The 18,856-nt window shown below is 61.9% G+C and overlaps 3 protein-coding genes across 4 annotated transcripts; 2 read left to right on the top strand and 1 right to left on the bottom strand.

The window, feature by feature from the left end:
- Nucleotides 1–1,722: 1,722 nt before the first annotated feature.
- RGS14 (regulator of G protein signaling 14) lies at nucleotides 1,723–9,957 on the bottom strand. The gene is given in 16 exon segments (XM_066560302.1): nucleotides 1,723–3,255; nucleotides 3,521–3,635; nucleotides 3,852–3,910; nucleotides 4,087–4,168; nucleotides 4,444–4,570; nucleotides 5,081–5,157; nucleotides 5,255–5,458; nucleotides 5,535–5,659; nucleotides 5,737–5,857; nucleotides 6,021–6,170; nucleotides 6,318–6,461; nucleotides 6,971–7,063; nucleotides 7,170–7,324; nucleotides 8,421–8,442; nucleotides 9,762–9,914; nucleotides 9,916–9,957. Coding segments are annotated over 16 exon segments (1,899 nt in total). The 3' UTR covers nucleotides 1,723–3,025.
- Nucleotides 9,958–11,737: 1,780 nt separating this feature from the next.
- On the top strand, nucleotides 11,738–13,681 carry LOC136563075 (ADP-ribosylation factor-like protein 3). Of its 2 annotated transcripts, none has more exons than XM_066560240.1 (6): nucleotides 11,738–11,819; nucleotides 12,146–12,289; nucleotides 12,378–12,494; nucleotides 12,604–12,654; nucleotides 13,376–13,561; nucleotides 13,634–13,681. In XM_066560240.1, exons 1-6 carry the CDS (start codon nucleotides 11,802–11,804, stop codon nucleotides 13,679–13,681), a joined length of 564 nt encoding a protein of 187 aa, XP_066416337.1. In that variant the 5' UTR covers nucleotides 11,738–11,801. The 2 variants fall into 2 exon arrangements, with proteins under 2 accessions (XP_066416337.1, XP_066416336.1); XM_066560239.1 differs by having other exon boundaries at nucleotides 11,802–11,819; nucleotides 12,119–12,289.
- A 1,332-nt stretch (nucleotides 13,682–15,013) lies between these two features.
- On the top strand, nucleotides 15,014–18,696 carry LMAN2 (lectin, mannose binding 2). Its single transcript, XM_066560073.1, has 8 exons — nucleotides 15,014–15,172; nucleotides 15,253–15,371; nucleotides 15,453–15,570; nucleotides 15,820–15,899; nucleotides 17,015–17,176; nucleotides 17,465–17,579; nucleotides 17,952–18,071; nucleotides 18,204–18,696. Exons 1-8 carry the CDS (start codon nucleotides 15,031–15,033, stop codon nucleotides 18,362–18,364), a joined length of 1,017 nt encoding a protein of 338 aa, XP_066416170.1. The 5' UTR covers nucleotides 15,014–15,030; the 3' UTR covers nucleotides 18,365–18,696.
- The last annotated feature ends 160 nt before the right edge of the window (nucleotides 18,697–18,856 follow it).

Below are 18,856 nucleotides of genomic sequence, written 5' to 3'. Positions count from 1 at the left end.
CTGCCACATCCCCCCAGATCCCTGCAGTGCTGGCACCACTGAGGAGCACCATCCCATCATCTGTTGGTCCCCTGGGCCGCCAGCTGCTGCTGTGCCACCCCAAGGGCAGGCAGGGCAGGCAGGAAGGGGACTCCTCCTGCTCAGGGCCCAGCTCACCTGGGGCTGGCCGGGCACTCAGGGCAGTGCCACTTCCACATGCCACATCCACGCCTCCCTCCAGCGAAGTGGCCCGTGGGGCACCACAGCCCTTTATACACCGGCCAAGAGCAAAGTCTAAGGAGCCCCGTGTCGCCCCTCGGCTCCGCTGGCTGCTCACCTCCTCCCCAGAAATTCCTGCAGTTAATGGGTAACCCCCACCCATCCCGGTCAGCCGCGGCCCTGGGGCGGGATGGGGCACGTGCCCCCAGGGTACCGGGGCACTCCCGGGTCGGGGTGAGCTCAGCTGCTGCCGTGATGAGCAGAGCCGGGCACTGCTGGGACCCAGAGCCCGGGAGGTGATGCTGGAGGAGCCTCGGCTCTCCATCATTTGGTGCCAGGTGGTTCATCCACTGCACGAGAGGAAGAGGAGGAGGAGGAGAAGAGCTTGGTGCTGGTGCTGCTGGGGTATCACAAACCAGAGGTGAGGCCATGCTCACCTCAGTGCCACCACAGCATCAGCCATGAGGGATCAGCTCTGCCCAGGGCACAATGGCCTCACTCCCAGGGTGTTGGAGATGGCTGATGCCAACACCAGTGTGATCAATCCCCATGTCCTGCCACTGGTGGTGATGGTGGCACACAGCCCGTGCCAGGGCTCAGTGTGGGGCAGCCAGCAGTACTGAGGGCTGTGTGGGGCAGAGCCTGCATCTCCCTGGCACCACATCTTCCCTGGCACCACATCTCCCAGTATGTGCAGTGGGTGAGCAGGAGAGGAGCGAGGCCAGCGCTGCCGTCACCACCTCCTCCTCAGCCCTGTTTATCATTACCTGCTGCTTACACACCTCCAGCCAAGTTTCCATCCACCCACAGGACACACAGCAAGCTTTATGTCCACAGGGGACAGACAGTGGCCAAAGGCTCCTCCGGCCCTGTGCCTGTGGGAGTGGGCACAAAGGGGTGCTCAGTTGCCCCATTTCCCCAGGATGAAGCACTGCCAGAACTCATTACCATGATGAGCCAGGTGCAAATGAAAGGAAAGATCCCTTGGGTACTCCAGGGCACTCAGGGACAGACTGGGGACACCTGTGCCACTGCTGGAGCATCACTGAGCCACCTGCACTGGGTCACAGGCTGATGGAGCCGAATGCCCGGGAGGTGGCACAGCAGGGGACATGTCCTGCCTCCGCAGGGCTTGGGGACCCTTCTGCCCAGGGGGTGCAGCCAGTGTGCAGGGCGCTGGTGTCCCTGGTGTCCGCACTTGCCCCGTGCCCAGGGGCTCTTGGCCAGCCGCCCCCACAATCATTAACCCAGTGAGGCCCTGGCAGCTCTGGCTGTCACTCATTGACAGGGTTGGGGCTGAAGTCCTTGGCCATGCCGGCCCTGCAGCTTCCCCTGCTCCACCAGCAGTGCTGGGTAAACAACTCCTGGCACTGCCCCTCGCTGCCAATCAGGGTGGCACTGGAGCCCAGGGCTGGCCCCAGCTCTGCCATGGCCCTGGGAAGGCTCTGTGGGGAGAGGGTTGAGGGGACATTGCTGCAGGGAAAAGCACAACCCAGCCTTGACAGCAGAGGAAGGACAGAAGGATACATCCAGACAATGCTCTTTATTTCCCCTGGTTCCACAGCACAGACAGAACTGAGCAGCATCACAGAGACACAGGGGGGCTCTGACTAAGGCCACAGGGCTGCAGCTGGCTGTGGCAGCATAGGGCTGGGTGGCCATGCCCCCATCTCTGGGCAAACCTGGGGGCCCTGGGTCACCCCTCTGCCTCTGGCCAGGCAGTGGTGGTGCAGTGGTTACCCAAGGCACAGCCAGGAGGGGCTCTGGCAAGGATGGACTGTGGAGGGGTCTCCTGGCTGCTGTTGGGGGAACGTCTCCATTGCAGATTCTGTCTGGGACCTCTGGGGACACCGGGCTGCTGGGCAGGGGGACCAGCAGTGCACAGCCAGGACTGGCAGCTGGAGGCTCAAGGCTCCTGGCAGGAATGACAGGCTGGGCACATGCTGGCTGAGGTGCTCGCACCCAGGGGTGCTGCATTCTCCTGGCACCAAGCAGAGCTGTCCTGCAGGCTGAGCACCCACACCCCAGTGGGGATGGGGCAGGGGGAGATGGGGATTTGCTCCTGCCTGTCCCTCAGCAGCCACCCACGCAGGATCTCCAGCAGGGAGGAGGAGGAGGAGGAGGAAGAAGGCTTTCTTGGCACCATCTGCTGGCTCTGCCTCTGGCTGCCCGGGGCAGGAACCATGTGCCCTGCTCCAAGCAGTGCTACCGTGGCAGGATCAGGCCACGCTCACGCAATGCAGACGTAACAGCCTGCCCGGGGCACAGCCTGGCAGGGCCACGCTCACCCTCCCCAGGAAGGGTGGACTTGCAAATCAACAACGGGGCAGCCCTGTTCCCACGGGGCCAGGACTGGATCTGGCTCTGAGCTCGGGGCACATGTTCTGCTGACCCTGCCTGCTCACACAGCACTGCAGTTCAGGACTGGAGCCTGCCTTTCCTCCCCACCCAGCCTGTCTATCCTGCACACCCTGCAGTTGGAAAGGAGCTTTCAGTGGGGTTGTGTCAGCCCGACACAGGCAGGATGTGCTGGGCAGGGCAGAGGCACTGGGCAGGGCAGTGCCAGGGATGTTGCAAAGTGCTTTGCAACGAGGGTTCAGACTATGTACAAGAGTCCCTTGATGTGCACCGGGATGTGGCCCCACAGAGGGGCATGGCAGCTGCTCAGCCACGCACAGGACACGACGTGACAGCGTGGGACAGGACGTGGATGGATCTGCAGTCTGGGCAGTGTCAGTGGTGCAGGGCAGGGGCTGTCGGGCCCCTCTTGAACCCTGGCAGGGCCTGGGGGTGCCACACGCTGGGTGTGGACGTGCAGCAGCACTCATCAGAGCTTGTGGTCCAACGAAGGCTGAGCCAGAGCAGGCTCTTCCTGAGGGCAGCTGCTTCCCTCAGAGCCAGCCTGAGGGGCACTGGGCTGCTGTGACCCCTCACAGGCACTGCTGTCCTGCACGGGGAGCTGGAGGAAGTCAGGCAGGACCAGGTCCTCCTTAGAGAGCAGCCCACGCTGGTCGTTGGCCCGGCAGCTCTGGGCACGGTTCAGCAGCTCCACCAGCCCTGGGGAAATGCAGATCATGCACCTGAGCCAGGCACTGGGGCTTTGTCCCAGCACCTCAGCTGCCCTCTCCACCTGATATGACCCTGAACGCCTCCCAGGCACAGCACTGGCACCTTCTCCCTGCTCCACACCAGACCCCAAGTCCCCACTGTCCATTCCCAGCTTCATGGGACCCTGCAGCCATCCTCAGCACACCAGGGGCTCTGCATCCCTCAGCCTGTGCTTTGCCCCAGCCCCTCAGCATTCAGACATGCCAGGTCTCACCTTCCAGGTCGTACGTGCGGCGGTTGAGGTTCATGGCAGCTGAAGACTGTGGCCTGGAGAAGGAGGAGGGCATCTCCCATCGTGTGTCAGGCTCTGCTCCTGTTGGGCTCCCCTCCTGCAATGAGCAGCCCAGGCCTCAGCCACAGGGCCAGGAGGCAGCACTGCCCTGGGCTGTGTCCCCATCACCCTCCCACAACCTGGCCCCTGCCTTGGCATCACTGCCCAGCCCTGTGGCAAATGCTGAGGCCACAGCAGGGCCCGGCTTCCCTGTGGACCATGACAGCAGCTATGAGGGCATCTCTGAGCAGGGCTGGTGGGATTTGATGCTCACCTCACTCCGGAGCAGAGAGGGGGCAGCTGCAGCCTCAGCACTCCCCATCACTCGCACGTCTGCAAGGGAAGTGATGCTCAGTGCCCCATTCCAGCATCCTGGTGCTGGCCAGGCAGGGAGAGGATGGACCTTGTCCCAGGGAGTGGGAGCCATGGCCAGCAGAAAACAGCCTGACCCTCTGAGAGCCCTTCAGGGTGATGTGGCTTAAGGGGACATGGTTTGGAGGACACTTTACCTGCTGGTGTTTCCAAGACAAGTTTCTGAGCAGACACTGTGCTGACCAGCTTCTCCAAGTCCAGCGTGGCTGGCTCACCTTGCTGCAACAGGAACAGCAGCCGGTGTCACACTCACTGTGGCACGGGGAAGGCAGCCAGGCTGAGGACCCGTCTGGCCAAACCCCAGGAAACACCCCCTGGTCCCTCCCAGCACGCAGCAGGATGTCACAGCCCATCCCAAAGCAGTGATTGTAGGAGCTCACAGGCACACAGCGCTGCTCCCCACGACCTGCTGAGAGCCAGCAGCCCCTGGCCTGAGCCCCAAAGGCAGGGTTCCCCCAAAGCAGGGGGCTGGCCGTGCCCCCAGGCTCCCTCACCCTGCGCAGCAGCGCCTGCTCCACGCTCACGCCGTACTTGCCCAGCACGGGCTGCAGCGCCTCCCGGATGCGCTTGGTTGACTTGGCTGTGATGCGGATGGTCTTGTTGAGGGAGGAGATTTCCAGGCTGCAGAGGGGAACAAGAGGTGGCTGCAGGCAGGAGCAGGGCCAGGGCACTCGGGACTCCCCGGGGGACCGGGTTTGAGGCACTATGCATGGCCAACAGCATCAGCCCCAAAGCTCCCTGTCACAGACATCTTTTATGAAAAATCCTTTCTTTAGGATTTTTCCTCCTGAGAAGCTGAGAAGCCTCAGGAACAAAATGTAAACAATGTTTATCTGCTGCTGTGGAATGCAACAAATAGATCTTTGATTAGCCCATGTTAGTTGTTTTTAATTAATAGCTAATCACAGTCAGCTGGCTTGGACAAAGAGCCCGAGCCACAAGCCTTTGTAATCATTCTTTTCTATTCTTAGCTAGCCTTCTGATGAAATCCTTTCTTCTATTCTTTTAGTATAGTTTTAATATAATATATATCATAAAATAATAAATCAAGCCTTCTGAAACATGGAGTCAGATTCTCGTCTCTTCCCTCATCCTAAGACCCCTGTGAACACGGTCACATCTCCCACTCACTCAAAGCTTATCCTGTTCTCCAGCTTCACCTCCTGGTCTGCCAGCACGGAGCACTCCTGGTCCAGCACCAATGCTTTCTGCAAGAGACAAACCATCAGGAGAGAGCCAGCACAGTGGTCCCGGCACAGGGATGGTTTGGCTGGCACAAACCCTGCTCCCCCCTGCCGGCCCTACCTGCTCATTGCCCACCAGGAAGACCTTGATGTCGGGGAGGCTGAAGCCGCGTTTCTCACACAGCCCGGCCAGCATGTCCCGGATGGAGTGGCCGGGCCGGACGGAGGCCAGCGAGGCTGTGCCATCAGGCAGGTACACGCAGCAGTACTTCATGGGCTTGCCTGGCAGCTCGGCCTCGCTGCCCCCCAGGCTCTTCTGCTGGCCCTGAGGGAGGGATGAGGTGGGATGAGCCCAGCCAGCGGCAGCGTGGTGCCGTGGCAGTGGCGTGGTGCCCACTCACCTCTGTGCAGGGGCTGGTGGCTGTGCTGGCCGAGGACAAGAAGCCCAGGTCCAGGCTGGCTGAGGAGTTGAGTGAGCCCTGGGACTCCCTCCACAGCATGGCGCTCCTGCTGCCTTCTCCCCCCTCTAGGACAGACAGAGGGACGGTGGTGGGGACGTGAACACGCCTGAGGCCCCTCTGTCCTGCTGAGCAGAGCACTCACCCGCCCAGGAGGGTTCCCGCCGCTCTCCCTTCCTGAAGGAGCGCTGCAGGCTGCGGCTGGCACTGCTGCCCGCCGTCTCCACGCCCAGGGGCAGCGACTTGCCCAGCTTCAGCTTCGTCTTCTGGGGTGAATTGAGCAGCATCTCAGCTTGGCAACACCTGAGGGTCCCCCTTCCCTTTCCCTGGTGCCCTGACTGCTTGTCTGGGCTCAGCCTGGGGTTGAACAGCAGGGAGGGGACCCAGCACCACGAGGACGTGTCCCCATTGCCCTTTCCCCCGACTCACCTTGCTGAGGTCAGGAGGGGGGCTGCTGCTGCGGGAGTGGGGCCGCAGGTCAGGCAGGGGCTGGCCCTGGCTCTCTGCCCGCAGGCAGGCCTGGTACAGGGGGGATTTCACAAAACGTGTGTAGCTGTCAAACTTCATCAGGTTGAAGATCTGGAAAGGGAGGATGTGTGTGCTTCAGACCCCTGCACACCTCCAGGCTCCAGGCACTGCCCCATGGCACAGCCCCACGGTGACAGCAGTGATGCTGGGTGACACACGGGGTGGTCCCACAGCCCCATCCTGTGGGTGCTGCCATACCTGGAGCTGCTGGATGCGAAACATGTCTGGGGAGGGGGTGGCCAGCATGTCCTCCCCAATCCAGGCCTGCTTGTCAATGTTCACAGGACTGACCGAGTGGCTGGAGAGGAACTCATCGTAGATCCGCCGTGCCTCCTGGGCCAGCTGAGGGGACAGGAGGCCAGGCTGGGACCAGCAACCCCCTCCTCTACACCACACCAGGGGAGCCCCCTACTCACCCCACAGAGACACCTGAGCCCTGAAGAACCAACCTGCCCCGGGATCAGCTCAGTATCTAGACTTCAGGACCAAGCTCTGGGCACAATACAGCAATGTCTCCACAGAGGTACAACCCGAGGGAGGAACCATCCCCTGCAGCCACCTGGCTCTGTCCCCATGATCCCCTGTCTACCTCTGCCCTTGGTCTTGTTTGTCTCCCCAGAAACACTCTCCACCCTCTGGCAGGGGAAGCACATCCTGCTCTGTGGGGCAGGCAGTCCCAGCTGTGGCTTTTCAGATGCACATCACATCCATCTCCTTATTCTTTCTGCAAGAGCCCCCAGCCTGCTCAGCCCCCCAGAAAAGGGGTCTGCCAGGACCCCTGGACGTGCAGCTGGACAGCTCTGCCCACATCCCTCCCAGCAGCTGTAAGCAAAGCTGCCCAGAGCTGGTACCTGCTGTGTGTCACTGGCTGGGATCTGCTGGAAGCGCTCACATGCCTGCCAAAAGTAGACATTTTCAGCACTGAACTCCTTCTTGAGGAACTCCTGCAGGGCAGAGAGATCTGCTGGTCTGGTGGCACTGTGCCTGTGGGACAGTTGGTGTCCCAGAGTGGACAGGGGCAGGCGCTGAGCTCTGGGCTGTGACACTCACAGTGAAGTAGGTGACAGCCACACGGTCCTGCAGCAGCGTCTCGAAGGATTCAGCCCAGCTGACCACAGAGCCCTGGCTGGATCCACACGTGGCTGGTGGGCCTGGCAGGCTGTTCACACTGTGGTTGCTGCCACGGGCCCGGGAGGCATTTAACTCTGAGAGAGAAAAAGTGTCACTTCTGGCTGTCCCCCTGTCCCCCAGTGTCACCCCCCAGCACCAGCAGCCCTCCACGTGCTCCATCGGGATCAGACCTGGTGAGTGCTGGGTAGGGAACATGAGGAGCATCACGGTGGCATCCTTGGAGGATTGAGCACCAGGATGACACAGCTGGCACTTCCTGGCATGACAGCTGTCCCTGCCAGTGCTGGCAGTTGTGCCCACCCTGGGTGTCACTGTGACTCCACCCGTGACTCATCTCCTGGGGTAAGACACCCATGGCAAGGCACCCAGCCAGCAGGGAAAGCGGAGTGGAAGGGGACACAGAGGGCACACAGAGTGGAGGGAAGCTTGGAAGATGGGCAGAGGTGCCTGAACCCACTTTCTCTATTCCTCTGGCCAAGATGAGGGACAAACCCAGCATGTGGAGGGCACAGAAAATGTCATTTCCAGCTCCCAACTCTGAGGAAACCCCACTTTGGGGAAACCCAGGGTGACCATGTGTTCACAAAGATGGAAGTTCCCAGGGGCAGGCCCAGCTTGGAACTGGTTTGACTGGTGTGCAGCTGAAGCAGGGGGTCATTTGCAAGAGAAGGTAAGGGTATGGAAGCAGCGCTGTCCTGGCAAAGCTGGCAGGAACAGAGGAGGTGTGTCAGGCTGCTCCTTTGCCAGGCCCCCTGTACTTATCCTCCTGCTGGGCTAAACCACGAGTAACTGGAGCACACACAGCTAAATAAACCATCTGAAACATCCAGTGCACAGTCAGACTGACAGACAGACTCCCTCAGAGAACCTGGGGCTGGCTGGTACCCAGGTTCTCCTTGCTCCAGGAAGCCACTCAGCCCCCAACACCCCAAAGTGCCAGCTGAGCAGCCAAAAGGGGGGACAGGCACCAGGGGCCATGTGGGAGGCATGGGGGGACATGGCCAGTGCTGGGCAGAGGGCTCAGCCCTGCACCCACCCGTGGCACAGCCTGTGCTGACACAGGACCTTGCTGCCTGCTGGCTCCCTGCCCCTGGCACAGGCTGCCTGTGGGCTTCCCCCTCCCCTGAAGATGATGCTGGGCTCCTGTCCCAGGGCAAAGAGCAGCCTTACCTCCATCTGACACGGCCGGGCCCTGTGGGAGTGGAAACAAGAGAGGTCAGAGGGGCTACGTGGCATCTGCTGGCCTGGTGGAGTGGCAGCAGCGCCAGGGCAAGCCCAGCTGAGCCCAGAGCAAGAGGCACTGCCAGCAAACACTGCTCTGGAGTTACCTGCCCTGTGGCAGAGGCAGACACAGGACTTCCAACCCAGGGCAGCAAGGAGAGAGTTACAAAGGGGGTACAGCCTTTCTCCTACCCCTCCATGGCCCGGGGCCAGGCCAGCAACTGGGGAAGGGCAGCTGCTATCAGATGTAACCCTGCCACCCCAAACAAGAAGGGAGGAGAGAAACAGCCTCCACGGCACAGGAAGGGGAGGGGAGGAGGGGAGGGAAGGAAGGAAGGACAACCACAGCCCCAAGCAGGCAAATTGCCTGTTCCCTCCTTCCCTGGAGCCTGGAGCTACCGGAGGGCAGATGCCCAAAAGCAGGGACCAGGTGCTGCCAGCTCAGGGCACTGCAGGACGGTGTGTCTGGGACACCCCAGACAGCAGCCCTGGGGATGGAGTAGCCAAGCAGGGAGATGGGCAGAGCCCCCACAGCCAAAGCCCAGCCACGCAGTCGCTGCAGGGTGCTGTGTCTCATCCCCTGCTTGGGGCCACTGAAGGGGTGCCCACATTCCAGTGATGCCCCTGGAAGGGGTGCCCACATTCCAGTGATGCCCCTGGAAGGGGTGCCCACATTCCAGTGATGCCCCTGGCCCAGCTGGCCTGTGCCCCCCACACAGCTCCCCACTGTCTCCATCCCAGGCCCACCATGCCAGCCCTGCCTCTCCCTGCCACCCCACCCCACATTCCTCTGCCATGTCTCTTACCCCGGTCCCACGTCCCTCTCTCCTGCCAGCTCCTTGCTCCTCCCCGTCCATCCCTGCTGCCCGCACCCACACAGCCCTGCCCAGCCCCCCGGACACCAGCACTGCTGACTGCCATGACCCCATCCGTCACCCCTTGTCCATCACCCAGTGCCACACATCCCCTTACACCGCTGCCAAGCCTCACAAACCCCTGCTGCTCACCGCCCCGGCCCCACACGCGTTACCCACCCCAGACACCGCTGCCTGCCCTAAACCCCCCCACGGCTCCGCCTGCTTGGGATGCCCATCCTGCCCTTCCTGCCCAGAACCCCCCCACCTCCCACCTGACTCCACACATCGCTCTGTGTGCCCGTTATCCGCTCCTCACCGCCTGCCTGCCCGCCCATCTCCCCGGTACCGAGCTCCCGCCGCGCCGCCGGCCGGGGCAGCCCCGGGGTGGGGACCGGTGCTCCGGGGGATGGGCACCGGCGCCCCGGGCACTCACCATTCGCCCGTTGTGGACCACCAGCAGTTTGCCCTTGCCCTGCATGCCTGGCTCGGCCCGGCCCGGCGCGCTACGGGCGCGGCCCGCGGCCCCGCAGCATCCCCGGCCGGCGGCGCGGCTCTCCCGGCCCGGCCCGGCCCGGCGCTCCCGGCACCGCCACACTACCGCTTTCGGCTCCCACAGGAAGTGTCACCATGGGAACCGAGACCGCAGCGGGGGGAGCGGGGCCGCCCGCCCGCCCGCCCCGCGCCACCGGCACCGCCCCGGCGGACACCGGCTGCAGCCCCGGGCCAGGAGCCGCCGCGGCGCCGCTGCACCTCCGTCCCTGTCCCGGTCTCCATCTGCATCCACATCCGTTATCCCATTCCCATCTGCATCCCTGTTTCCCATGCCCGTCCCATTAATTCCCCATCTGCATCCACATCCGTGATCCCGTCTCCATCTGTATCCTTGTTTCCATCCCCATCCCCGTCCCTGTCTCCATCCACATCTACATCCGTGACCGCATCCCCATCTGCATCCCTGTTCCCAGACCCATCCCAGTCTCCATTCCCAGCACGGCTGGGGTCGCCAGCCCTTTGTCCCCTCCCTGCAGCCTGGGCATCACATCATCCCAGGGAAGGGGCTGCAGGGGCAGGGGGACATCAGCAGGCCCAGCCTGGTGCCACCAGCCTGGTGCCACTTGCCCTGGTCACAGAGGGTGTGGGGCTGGCCCCAGGGACAGCGTTTGGGGAGGGCTGCCTGTGCTGCGTGTGCCAGCAGAACCTGGCAGGGAGGAGCAGTGGACGTGCAGCTTGGAGTCACCAAACTGATGCCTAAGCAGTTTTGCCCATCTCCTAAGGTCGGGGTTCCATGTTGATCAGCAACCACAAACCAGTGGAGGATATTTTGGGTTATTTGTTAGGAAATCTCAGTAACTAACAGCGCAGGATAAACCGCAGAGCACCATGGCAACCCGCTCAGGGAAATGCTAATAATGGGGATGTAAGGTGGGTGATTAACCTAGCAAAAGCAGAACCCTAACATTAAGTTGGGTGCAGATCTATGCAGAAAAAAATGAAGCCTTCCCACCATGAGCAGGCAGAAAAGCAGAGCACCACAAGCAGCCACAGGGCTGGCAGGGTCTCTGGGTGGGGGGAACAGAGGGTGGCAGCTCTGGCTGCCCCTCTGCCCCCTGCCACTGCATGGAGCAGCAGTGGGATGAGGGGTGATCATGCTGCTCCCCTCTGCTTTGTTGGAGTGTGGCTGTGTTGTTTGGCTTGGCTTTGCCACCAGAGTTATAAATAAAAATGTCTCTCCAAGAGTGCGTGACTCATGGTCCTCACCACAAGGATAACCTCTCTGCTGGGAAACCTGATCTGAGGACCGAACTGCAGCATGCAGGAATCATCAAAGACATTGCTTAATTAATGCACTTAATCCAAACGGAGAACAGATGAGCCCCTCACCCCACCTGGGTTGGGGGTGGGCTGCTGGAGAATGTGTCTGAGCCCCTCTGGGCCCTGTCCTGTGTCATCCCCAAGCGCCAGCTGCTGCCAAGCCAGCCTCAACCTGCTCCAGGGCCTGGTGGTTTCCCTTGGGCAGCACTGGGGAGCTGTGGCACTCGCTGACGTGGCCTCGAGCAAGCTCAGCAATTTCCTCTGCCACCCTGCAAGGGGACAGCTTGGTGTTGCCTCAACGTGAGGTATCCCAGCATGTGAGGCTGTGCCAGCCCTGTCCTGGGCACAGCATCCTCCCAGGCTGGGACCCCTGCCCCGTGGGGAGGGGGATGCCCTGTGCCCCAGTGCCCCAGCCCGGGGGGACCTGGTTTATCCCGGGGGTAGGCGACGGCGGGGCGACAGCTGGCTGGAGGATTTGCCGAGGGCATTATTTAACGCTGTGGGTAAATGGAGGAACAGCAGCTAATTCCGGAGCTCGTAATCCTCTTCCTCCCCCGGGAACAACGGGGAGCGTGCCAGTCACGAACCCACCGGCGGGCCCCGGGGACGAGCCCCCGGCAGCTCCCCAGGCAGTGCCGCGGGCCGGAGCAACTCCCGGACCATGGGGGATGTGCAGAAGGTAAGCGGGGTCCGGTGACATCCCACCGGCTCCAGGGGGGAGTGCAGCACCAGCCCTCAGTGGTGGTGCCAGGAGGGCTGGCAGAGCAGGGCTCTGCCTCGGGCACGTCCCCACATCGTGCCCAGGAGCTGGGAGCGGTCCCACACCCGGGGAGGGGGGAATTCGGGCTGGGCAGATCTGCTGTGGGGCCACCACGAGCCTGAACACCTTGGGAGCTTGATGCTCACTCAGGCCATAGACACAAGGTACCCAAAGCCAGCAGCTCCCCCCTCCCAAAGAAGGGACCCGGCACCCCACAGGGCTCCCCCAGCACCCCCTGCCCCCAGGGGCTGCTCTCCGTCATCCAGAAGCTGAAGGGATCCCCGGAGCAGGAGCTCCGCATCGTCCTGCTGGGGCTGGACAACGCGGGCAAGACCACGCTGCTGAAGCGCCTGGCGTCCGAGGAGGTCAGCACCATCACCCCCACACAGGTAGGGGCTGCTGGGGGCCACGGGCAGGGCAGAGGGCGCAGGGCACACCCATCCCCTGGGCAACACTGGGGTTTGTGTCCCCATGCAGGGATTCAACATCAAGAGCGTGCAGTCCCACGGTTTGAAGCTGAATGTTTGGGATATCGGGGGGCAGCGCTCCATCCGCCCCTACTGGAAGAAGTACCTGGGCAGCACAGACCTGCTGGTGAGTGGGGCAGCTCCCCCAGGCCTGTGCAGGGTGTGTGGGCCCCACAGAAGGGCTGTGCAGCCGGGCAAGGAGGAGCCCCTGACTGTCCCTTTCGTCCCCATGGCAGATTTACGTCATTGACAGCGCTGACCAGAAGCGTTTTGAGGAGACAGGGCAGGTATGAGTGGGTGAGAGGTGGCTGTGGGGTCCTGGGGCTCAGATCTGTGTGGCATCAGCTCTTTGGGGATGAGGGGGAGGCAAAGCTGTTCTGAATTATGGGGCCATGCTGTCCCCAGAACTCTGAGGGAAGGCTCAAGATCTCAGCAGGCAGAGATACCCCACTCCATGGCCCAGCAGCTCCCCCTGAGCTGGGATGCTCCAAGGGTGCCCAGCAATGGGTGACAGTCCCTGGAGAAAGTGACCCCTCAGTCCCCAGCCCTCATCCCACCCCCCAGCACCCCATAAGTGATACGGCCAAACAAAGGTTTATGAACAGCAAATTCAGCTACAAACCCTGGGATTGGAGCTCTGAGAGGGGAAGGTGAGACTCCAAGTGCCAGCCCCGGCTGTTCTGCCACCAGACGGCCATGTGGGTGTGCCAGACAGCTCGGGACTGCCAGGAGCCTCCTGCAGCTGCCCTTTGCCCAGGCCTCTCAGGGCTGGGAGGATTCCAGTCCTCAAGTAGCCCTGCATGTGGCTCCTGGGCTGATGGAGCTCCAGGAGATGAAGCTCCTTTGGGAGCTTCTCTCCCTAGGGATATCAAGATCTCACAGCTTCCTTATCTGCCATGAGCACCAGAGAGGAGGGATGGGACATTTTGAGGGCAGAAGTGTCCAGCCCATGCTGGGCAGCTCCACGGAGGAGGGCAGCAGCCCTGGGAGAAGCTTCTCTCTTGGCAGGAGCTGGCAGAGCTCACAGAAGATGAGTCCCTGACGGGAGTCCCGCTGCTGGTGTTTGCCAACAAGCAGGACCTGGTGACTGCAGCACCCGCAGCTGAAATCGCAGAGGGGCTGAGCCTGCACACCTACCGGGACCGGGAGTGGCAGATCCAGGCCTGCTCAGCCCTGTCTGGGGAAGGGGTGCAGGTAGAGATGGGGGCCTGTGGGCTCTGCAGAGCTGGGCCCAAGGGCCTGTGCTCACATCCTTCTTCCCTCCAGGATGGGATGAACTGGATTTCCAGCCAGATCATGAACAGGAAGAAGTGAGAGCTGCCAAGTGCCAGACGGGACTGAGCTGCAGGTCCCTACGCCACGGCCAACCCCCCATGTCCCTCGGCTGCCCCCGAGCCTCAGCTGGGCCCTGAGCCTCAGACTGCCATGCTCGGATGATTTTCCCACCCAGTCTTCCACAAATCAATCGGTTTCCCCTCTCCCTCCCTCCTGGGCTTCCACGGGCTCCTCACACCCCATATCCCCTGCAGCCCCCGTGCTGTTGGAGGGAAGCACATGTCCCACCGTGCTGAGGGCTTGCACACCTCCAGCATGAGAACCTGCCCAGGACTTGTGCATCCACACTGCTGTCACACCCCACAGGGGCTGCTGTGACCCCCACACTGCCCCGGGCACCCCGACATGGCATTGGCTGCACCGCCAGGCACCCGAGTACCGTGTCCCCTGTGCTCCCGCAGGATGGGACCGGTGCTGCCCTGGCAGCTGCTCGGGAAAGCCTCCCTTCAGCACCTCTCACTGGCCAGGGGATTCCCCATGTGCGCACAGGGCTCGGAACAAGCACGAAGACAGGACCAGTCACCACCGGAGGGATCTGCCCGGTGCCGCACAGGGGTCCCTGTACCCTGTCCCTGTTGCTACCACACGCGTTGTGTCCCAGCCGCGGCTGCTGTCGCCGGGCCGGAGGTGCCCATGCGGAGGACCGGGAGGTTCCGCTCCCCGGCCCCCGCGGCTGCCGTGGCGGAGGGACGGGGGGAGACCTGCGGGGCGGGGCGGGGGCTGCCCTGCGACCCTCAATAAAGCGGCTGTGACCTCCTCCATGCTGCCTCGGCCTGTCCTTCCTGCTGACCCGCGGGGCCGTTCCCGAGCCCATTGTTCCCGTTCCCGTTCCCCGTGCCCATCCCGGGGCCGTTCCCGAGCCCATCCCAGGGCTGTTCCCGATCCCATTGTTCCCGTTCCCCCTGCCCATCCCGCGGCCGTTCCCGATCCCATTGTCCCCGTTCTCGGGGCCGTTCCCGACCCCATTGCTCCCGATCCCATTGTCCCCGTTCCCGAGACCCGTCGGGGAGGGTCACGTGTTCCGCGGGCGGCACGAGCCGCGCACGTGAGGCGGCCCGGGGAAGGCGGGCGGACTACACCTCCCGGCAGGCCCCGCGCCGGCGCGCACGCGTAACGCACGCCGTGAGGCCGTTCTGCCCCCTGCTCCCGCCTCCCGCCGCACTACAGGAGCTGCGCGCCCCTCTGGCCCCGCCCTTCTCGCCTGCTATAGGCGGGCAGTGATGCCGCTCAGGCCTGGGGGCGGGACCACAGTGACTGCGGGTTTCTAATTGGCTACTGCGGTTACGAGGCGGGGCTGAGGGCAGGGCGCCGGAAGGCGGAAGCGGAGCATGGCGGCGGGTGCGGGCGGGCTGGTGGCGGCGGCCGCGCTGCTGTTGGCCCTGGCCGGGCCGCGCCCGGTGCCCGCCGAACTCACGGATGGCAACAGCGAGCACCTGAAGCGGGAGCACTCGCTTATGAAGCCGTACCAGGGTGAGCGCGGGCCCGGGGGGACGCTCGGGGCGCCCCCCGAGCAGCCCGGGCTGATCCGCGCTCTGTCGGCTCCTTTGCAGGCGCGGGCTCCGCCGCGATGCCGCTGTGGGACTTCACGGGCAGCACCATGGTCACCAGCCAGTACGTGCGCCTGACGCCCGACGAGCGCAGTCGGGAGGGCTCCATCTGGAACCGCGTGGTGAGAGCCGGGGGCAGGACGGGCGGGGGTCGGCACGGGCCTGGCGCCTCACGCCCTGACGGGGCACGGTGTCTCCCACAGCCCTGCTTCCTCAAGGACTGGGAGCTCCACGTCCACTTCAAGATCCACGGAGCCGGCAAGAAGAACCTGCACGGGGACGGGCTGGCGCTGTGGTACACGCAGGAACGGCTGACACCAGGTCGGTGCGCGGGCGGCTGGCCCGCAGCACACGGGGCCCGTCCCGGGAGGCAGCTGGCCAGGGACGGCTCGGAGCTCCCCGCTCTGGTTTCGCTAGGCTGGGCTGACGTGTCCTGTGTGTTCTGCCTGGCCAGCAGTGCCATCAGCCACCTGCTTGGCAGCGAACAGCTGGTACAGCTCAGAACTCTCTGAGCACAGATTCTCACTTCCTTCTGTCTCTTCCTCTCTCCACTCCTCTGCCCTGTTCCAGGTCCTGTCTTTGGCAGCAAGGACAACTTCCATGGGCTGGCTATTTTCCTTGATACCTATCCCAATGATGAGGCCACAGAGGTGAGTGCTCCAGGCAGCTTGTGCAGTGCCCAGCAGGCTGTTCCCTTCCTGCTCCGAGTGTTTCTCACCTGATCCCAGGAAAAGTCTCTCCCTAGTTGGGCATGGTCTGCTATTCCTGTCCTGGGAGTTGGAAAAGAGAAGAGTTTGTGTGCATGAATGGAGATAAGAAGCTCCTTGCTCTTTCTTGTGCTGCTCTTGGCTACACAGATGTTTCCAAGGCATCTTCTCTGCACAGGAGAGCAGGCACAGAGCTGGTGTAAACCCAGCACCACCTACCAATATTCATCCTGAGTATTATTCCCTGACCTCTGTGCTTTGGATACTCATCCCATGATGTTTCTTCCCTTATTTTCTCTTTGCAACCTCTCTGTATCTGAAAGAAACTCCTGGGCTGCCTTTTTGTTCCAGAATTCCCCATGGCCATGGGACAGATCAGTCCTGTGAGGGCTGGGGATCCTTTTCTTGTGTCTTGCTCTGTGTTTGTGGATCTCATTATGGCACAGTCAGAAAACAAAACTGTGCTTTGGGGTCTGTACCATCAAAACCATGATACTTCAAAAAGCACCTGGAAATGACCCATCTCCCTGCTGTCTTGATGCTCATGGGAGCTGAATTCCTGCCTCCAGTTGTCCTCTCCTGGTGTAGGTAATCCACTGATCACAAAGCCTTGTGTGTGGTTTTGCTGCTTCTGTAGATTTCTGTCCATTCTGGGTCTTGTGCTCTGTTCTTATGCTTTTTGTGTTAAAGGAATGACTGGATGTGGCACTCAGGGCTAGCTGACAAGGTGGGGATTGGACTGAATGCTCTCAGAGGTCTTTTCCAACCTAAATGATTCTGGGATTTTTACCCAGCCGCTCTGCAAGTGTGGGACACTCTGGTTGCCCTGGCCATGGAGTGCAGGGTGGGTTCATTCACACAATCACAGGATGGGGGTCTTGAAATGGGAGCTCAGGAAGGGAGGCTCTGCTTTAGGCAGCTCAAGCTTGGTTCAGAAGCAGCTTTAGGTGGAGCAGCAGCCATGCACATCCCGTGCCTGACCAGGGCCATGCTCCCACCCTGCGGGCTCTGGCTGTGCCCCAGAGCTCCCTCAGCGTGTCCCCTGTCTGTCCCCACAGCGTGTGTTCCCCTACATCTCGGCCATGGTCAACAACGGCTCCCTGAGCTACGACCACAGCAAGGATGGGCGCTGGACGGAGCTGGCCGGCTGCTCGGCCGACCTGCGCAACCAGAACCACGACACCTTCCTGGCCGTGCGCTACTCCCGCGGCCGCCTCACGGTGAGACCACGGGGGGCTGCTGCTCAGGGGCAGGGCTGGCTCCCCCAGGGGCTGGAGGTGCTGTTCCAGGCTCAGCCACCTCCAGCTCCAGAGAGGTGCAGCCAGGCAGGAGAGTGGCGTGCCAGAAGTGGTTGCCTGGAGAGGGTGTGGAGTGTCCCTCGCTGGAGATGTTGATGAATCATCTGGACACAGTCTCTGTGATTTGGGATGGCCCTGCTTGAGCAGGGAGGTTGGAGCCTGTCCCATGGTTCTGAACATTCCTGGTGTGACCCTCTCCTGGTTTTGCAGGTGATGACTGACGTGGAAGACAAGAATGAATGGAAGAACTGCATCGACATCGCAGGGGTGCAGCTGCCAACCGGGTACTTCTTTGGTGCTTCTGCTGGCACTGGAGATCTCTCTGGTGAGAGGGGCTTTGCTCAGGGGAACACGTGGTGGTTGGAGCCTGGATTAGGTGACCCTGTCTTGGCAGGGGAGTTGGATCTCAACCCTGAAAACTCTGTGATTGTAACACTGGATGCACTGGATAGTTTCCATTGCTTCCTTTCTCTGGATTGTTTACTGGGCTCTTGAAACCCTTTTGGGACCCATGGCTGGGGAAAGGAGGCACCTGAGAGCTAAGGAACCTCTTTGGATTGCAGTTTGATACCTGGGGATGAGGGTGGCTTGAGAGGGAAGGAGACTGGACCTGGCAGAGGACAGTCTGAGGGGTGCTTTGAGTGTGTGGACATCTCAGAGCTTCTGATGGTGTTTGCTGCTCGCGGTTGTTCCCCAGACAATCACGACATCATCTCAATGAAGCTGTTCCAGCTCATGGTGGAGCACCCTGTAGAAGATGAGACCGTTGACTGGACCAAGATCGAGCCGAGGGTCAGCCTCCTTAAATCCCCCAAAGGTGAGCCTGTGGGCTTTGGAAACCTTCCGTGGGGGATTGGGAGGTCTGGGAGGCATTGGAGGCGTGACACCTGGCAGAATTCCCCAGGAGCCGAGGTTCTGTTGGTGTCTGTAGCTGTTCTTTCCCTTGCAGACAACGTGGATGACCCGACGGGGAATTTCCGGAGCGGGCCGCTGACGGGCTGGAAGGTGTTCCTGCTCCTGCTCTGTGCCCTGCTGGGCATCATTGTCTGCGCCGTGGTGGGAGCCGTGGTCTTCCAGAAACGCCAGGAGCGGAACAAGCGTTTCTACTAGTGGAGAACCTGTGCCCAAACCCATCTTTTTTTATGGGGAGCTGTAAAAAAACTGTGGTTTCTAAATACTGTTTCTGAGAAATACCCGAAGTATTTTCTTACCTGTCTGTTTGGCTGTAACCCCTGCCCGGCCCTTGGCCTCCTGCGGGTTGGACTGAGGGGGATGATGCCCGCCGGCTCCCCAGAGCTCTGCTGTGGGAGCCTGGAGGTTGCTCCCTGGTTTTTCCAGAGCTCCCCTCACCTTGCTGGGACTTGCTGTGCTGCCTGGGGCAGGTGTGAACATGAGGGGCTGAGGGGAGGGGGTGCGAGTGGGGCATTAAAGGACTGACACCACCCGTGGCTCTGGCTCTGTGTGATGGGGAGAGAAGGGAAGGAGGATGGGCAGTGCTGAAGGGACTGGGGGCGGTCTCAGCTTGGTGGGGGTGCAGGGAGGCAGTCCTGGGAGGATCCCAAAGGCTCCGCGGGTGGCTCTGCGCTCTCGGCACCTGCCGGG

Source organism: Molothrus aeneus, chromosome 15 (genome assembly GCF_037042795.1).
Source record: "Molothrus aeneus isolate 106 chromosome 15, BPBGC_Maene_1.0, whole genome shotgun sequence".
NCBI classification, from domain to species: Eukaryota; Metazoa; Chordata; class Aves; order Passeriformes; family Icteridae; genus Molothrus; species Molothrus aeneus.
This window is presented reverse-complemented; position numbering and strand designations above follow the sequence as displayed.

Coding starts and splice junctions, on each gene's coding strand:
- LOC136563075 (XM_066560239.1), top strand. Junction 12,290..12,377: donor GCACCATCACCCCCACACAG/GTAGGGGCTGCT, acceptor GTCCCCATGCAG/GGATTCAACATCAAGAGCGT. Junction 12,495..12,603: donor TGGGCAGCACAGACCTGCTG/GTGAGTGGGGCA, acceptor TCCCCATGGCAG/ATTTACGTCATTGACAGCGC.
- LMAN2 (XM_066560073.1), top strand. CDS start 15,031: ATGGCGGCGGGTGCGGGCGGGCTGGTGGCGGCGGCCGCGCTGCTGTTG. Junction 17,177..17,464: donor ACTCCCGCGGCCGCCTCACG/GTGAGACCACGG, acceptor CTGGTTTTGCAG/GTGATGACTGACGTGGAAGA. Junction 18,072..18,203: donor CCTCCTTAAATCCCCCAAAG/GTGAGCCTGTGG, acceptor TTTCCCTTGCAG/ACAACGTGGATGACCCGACG.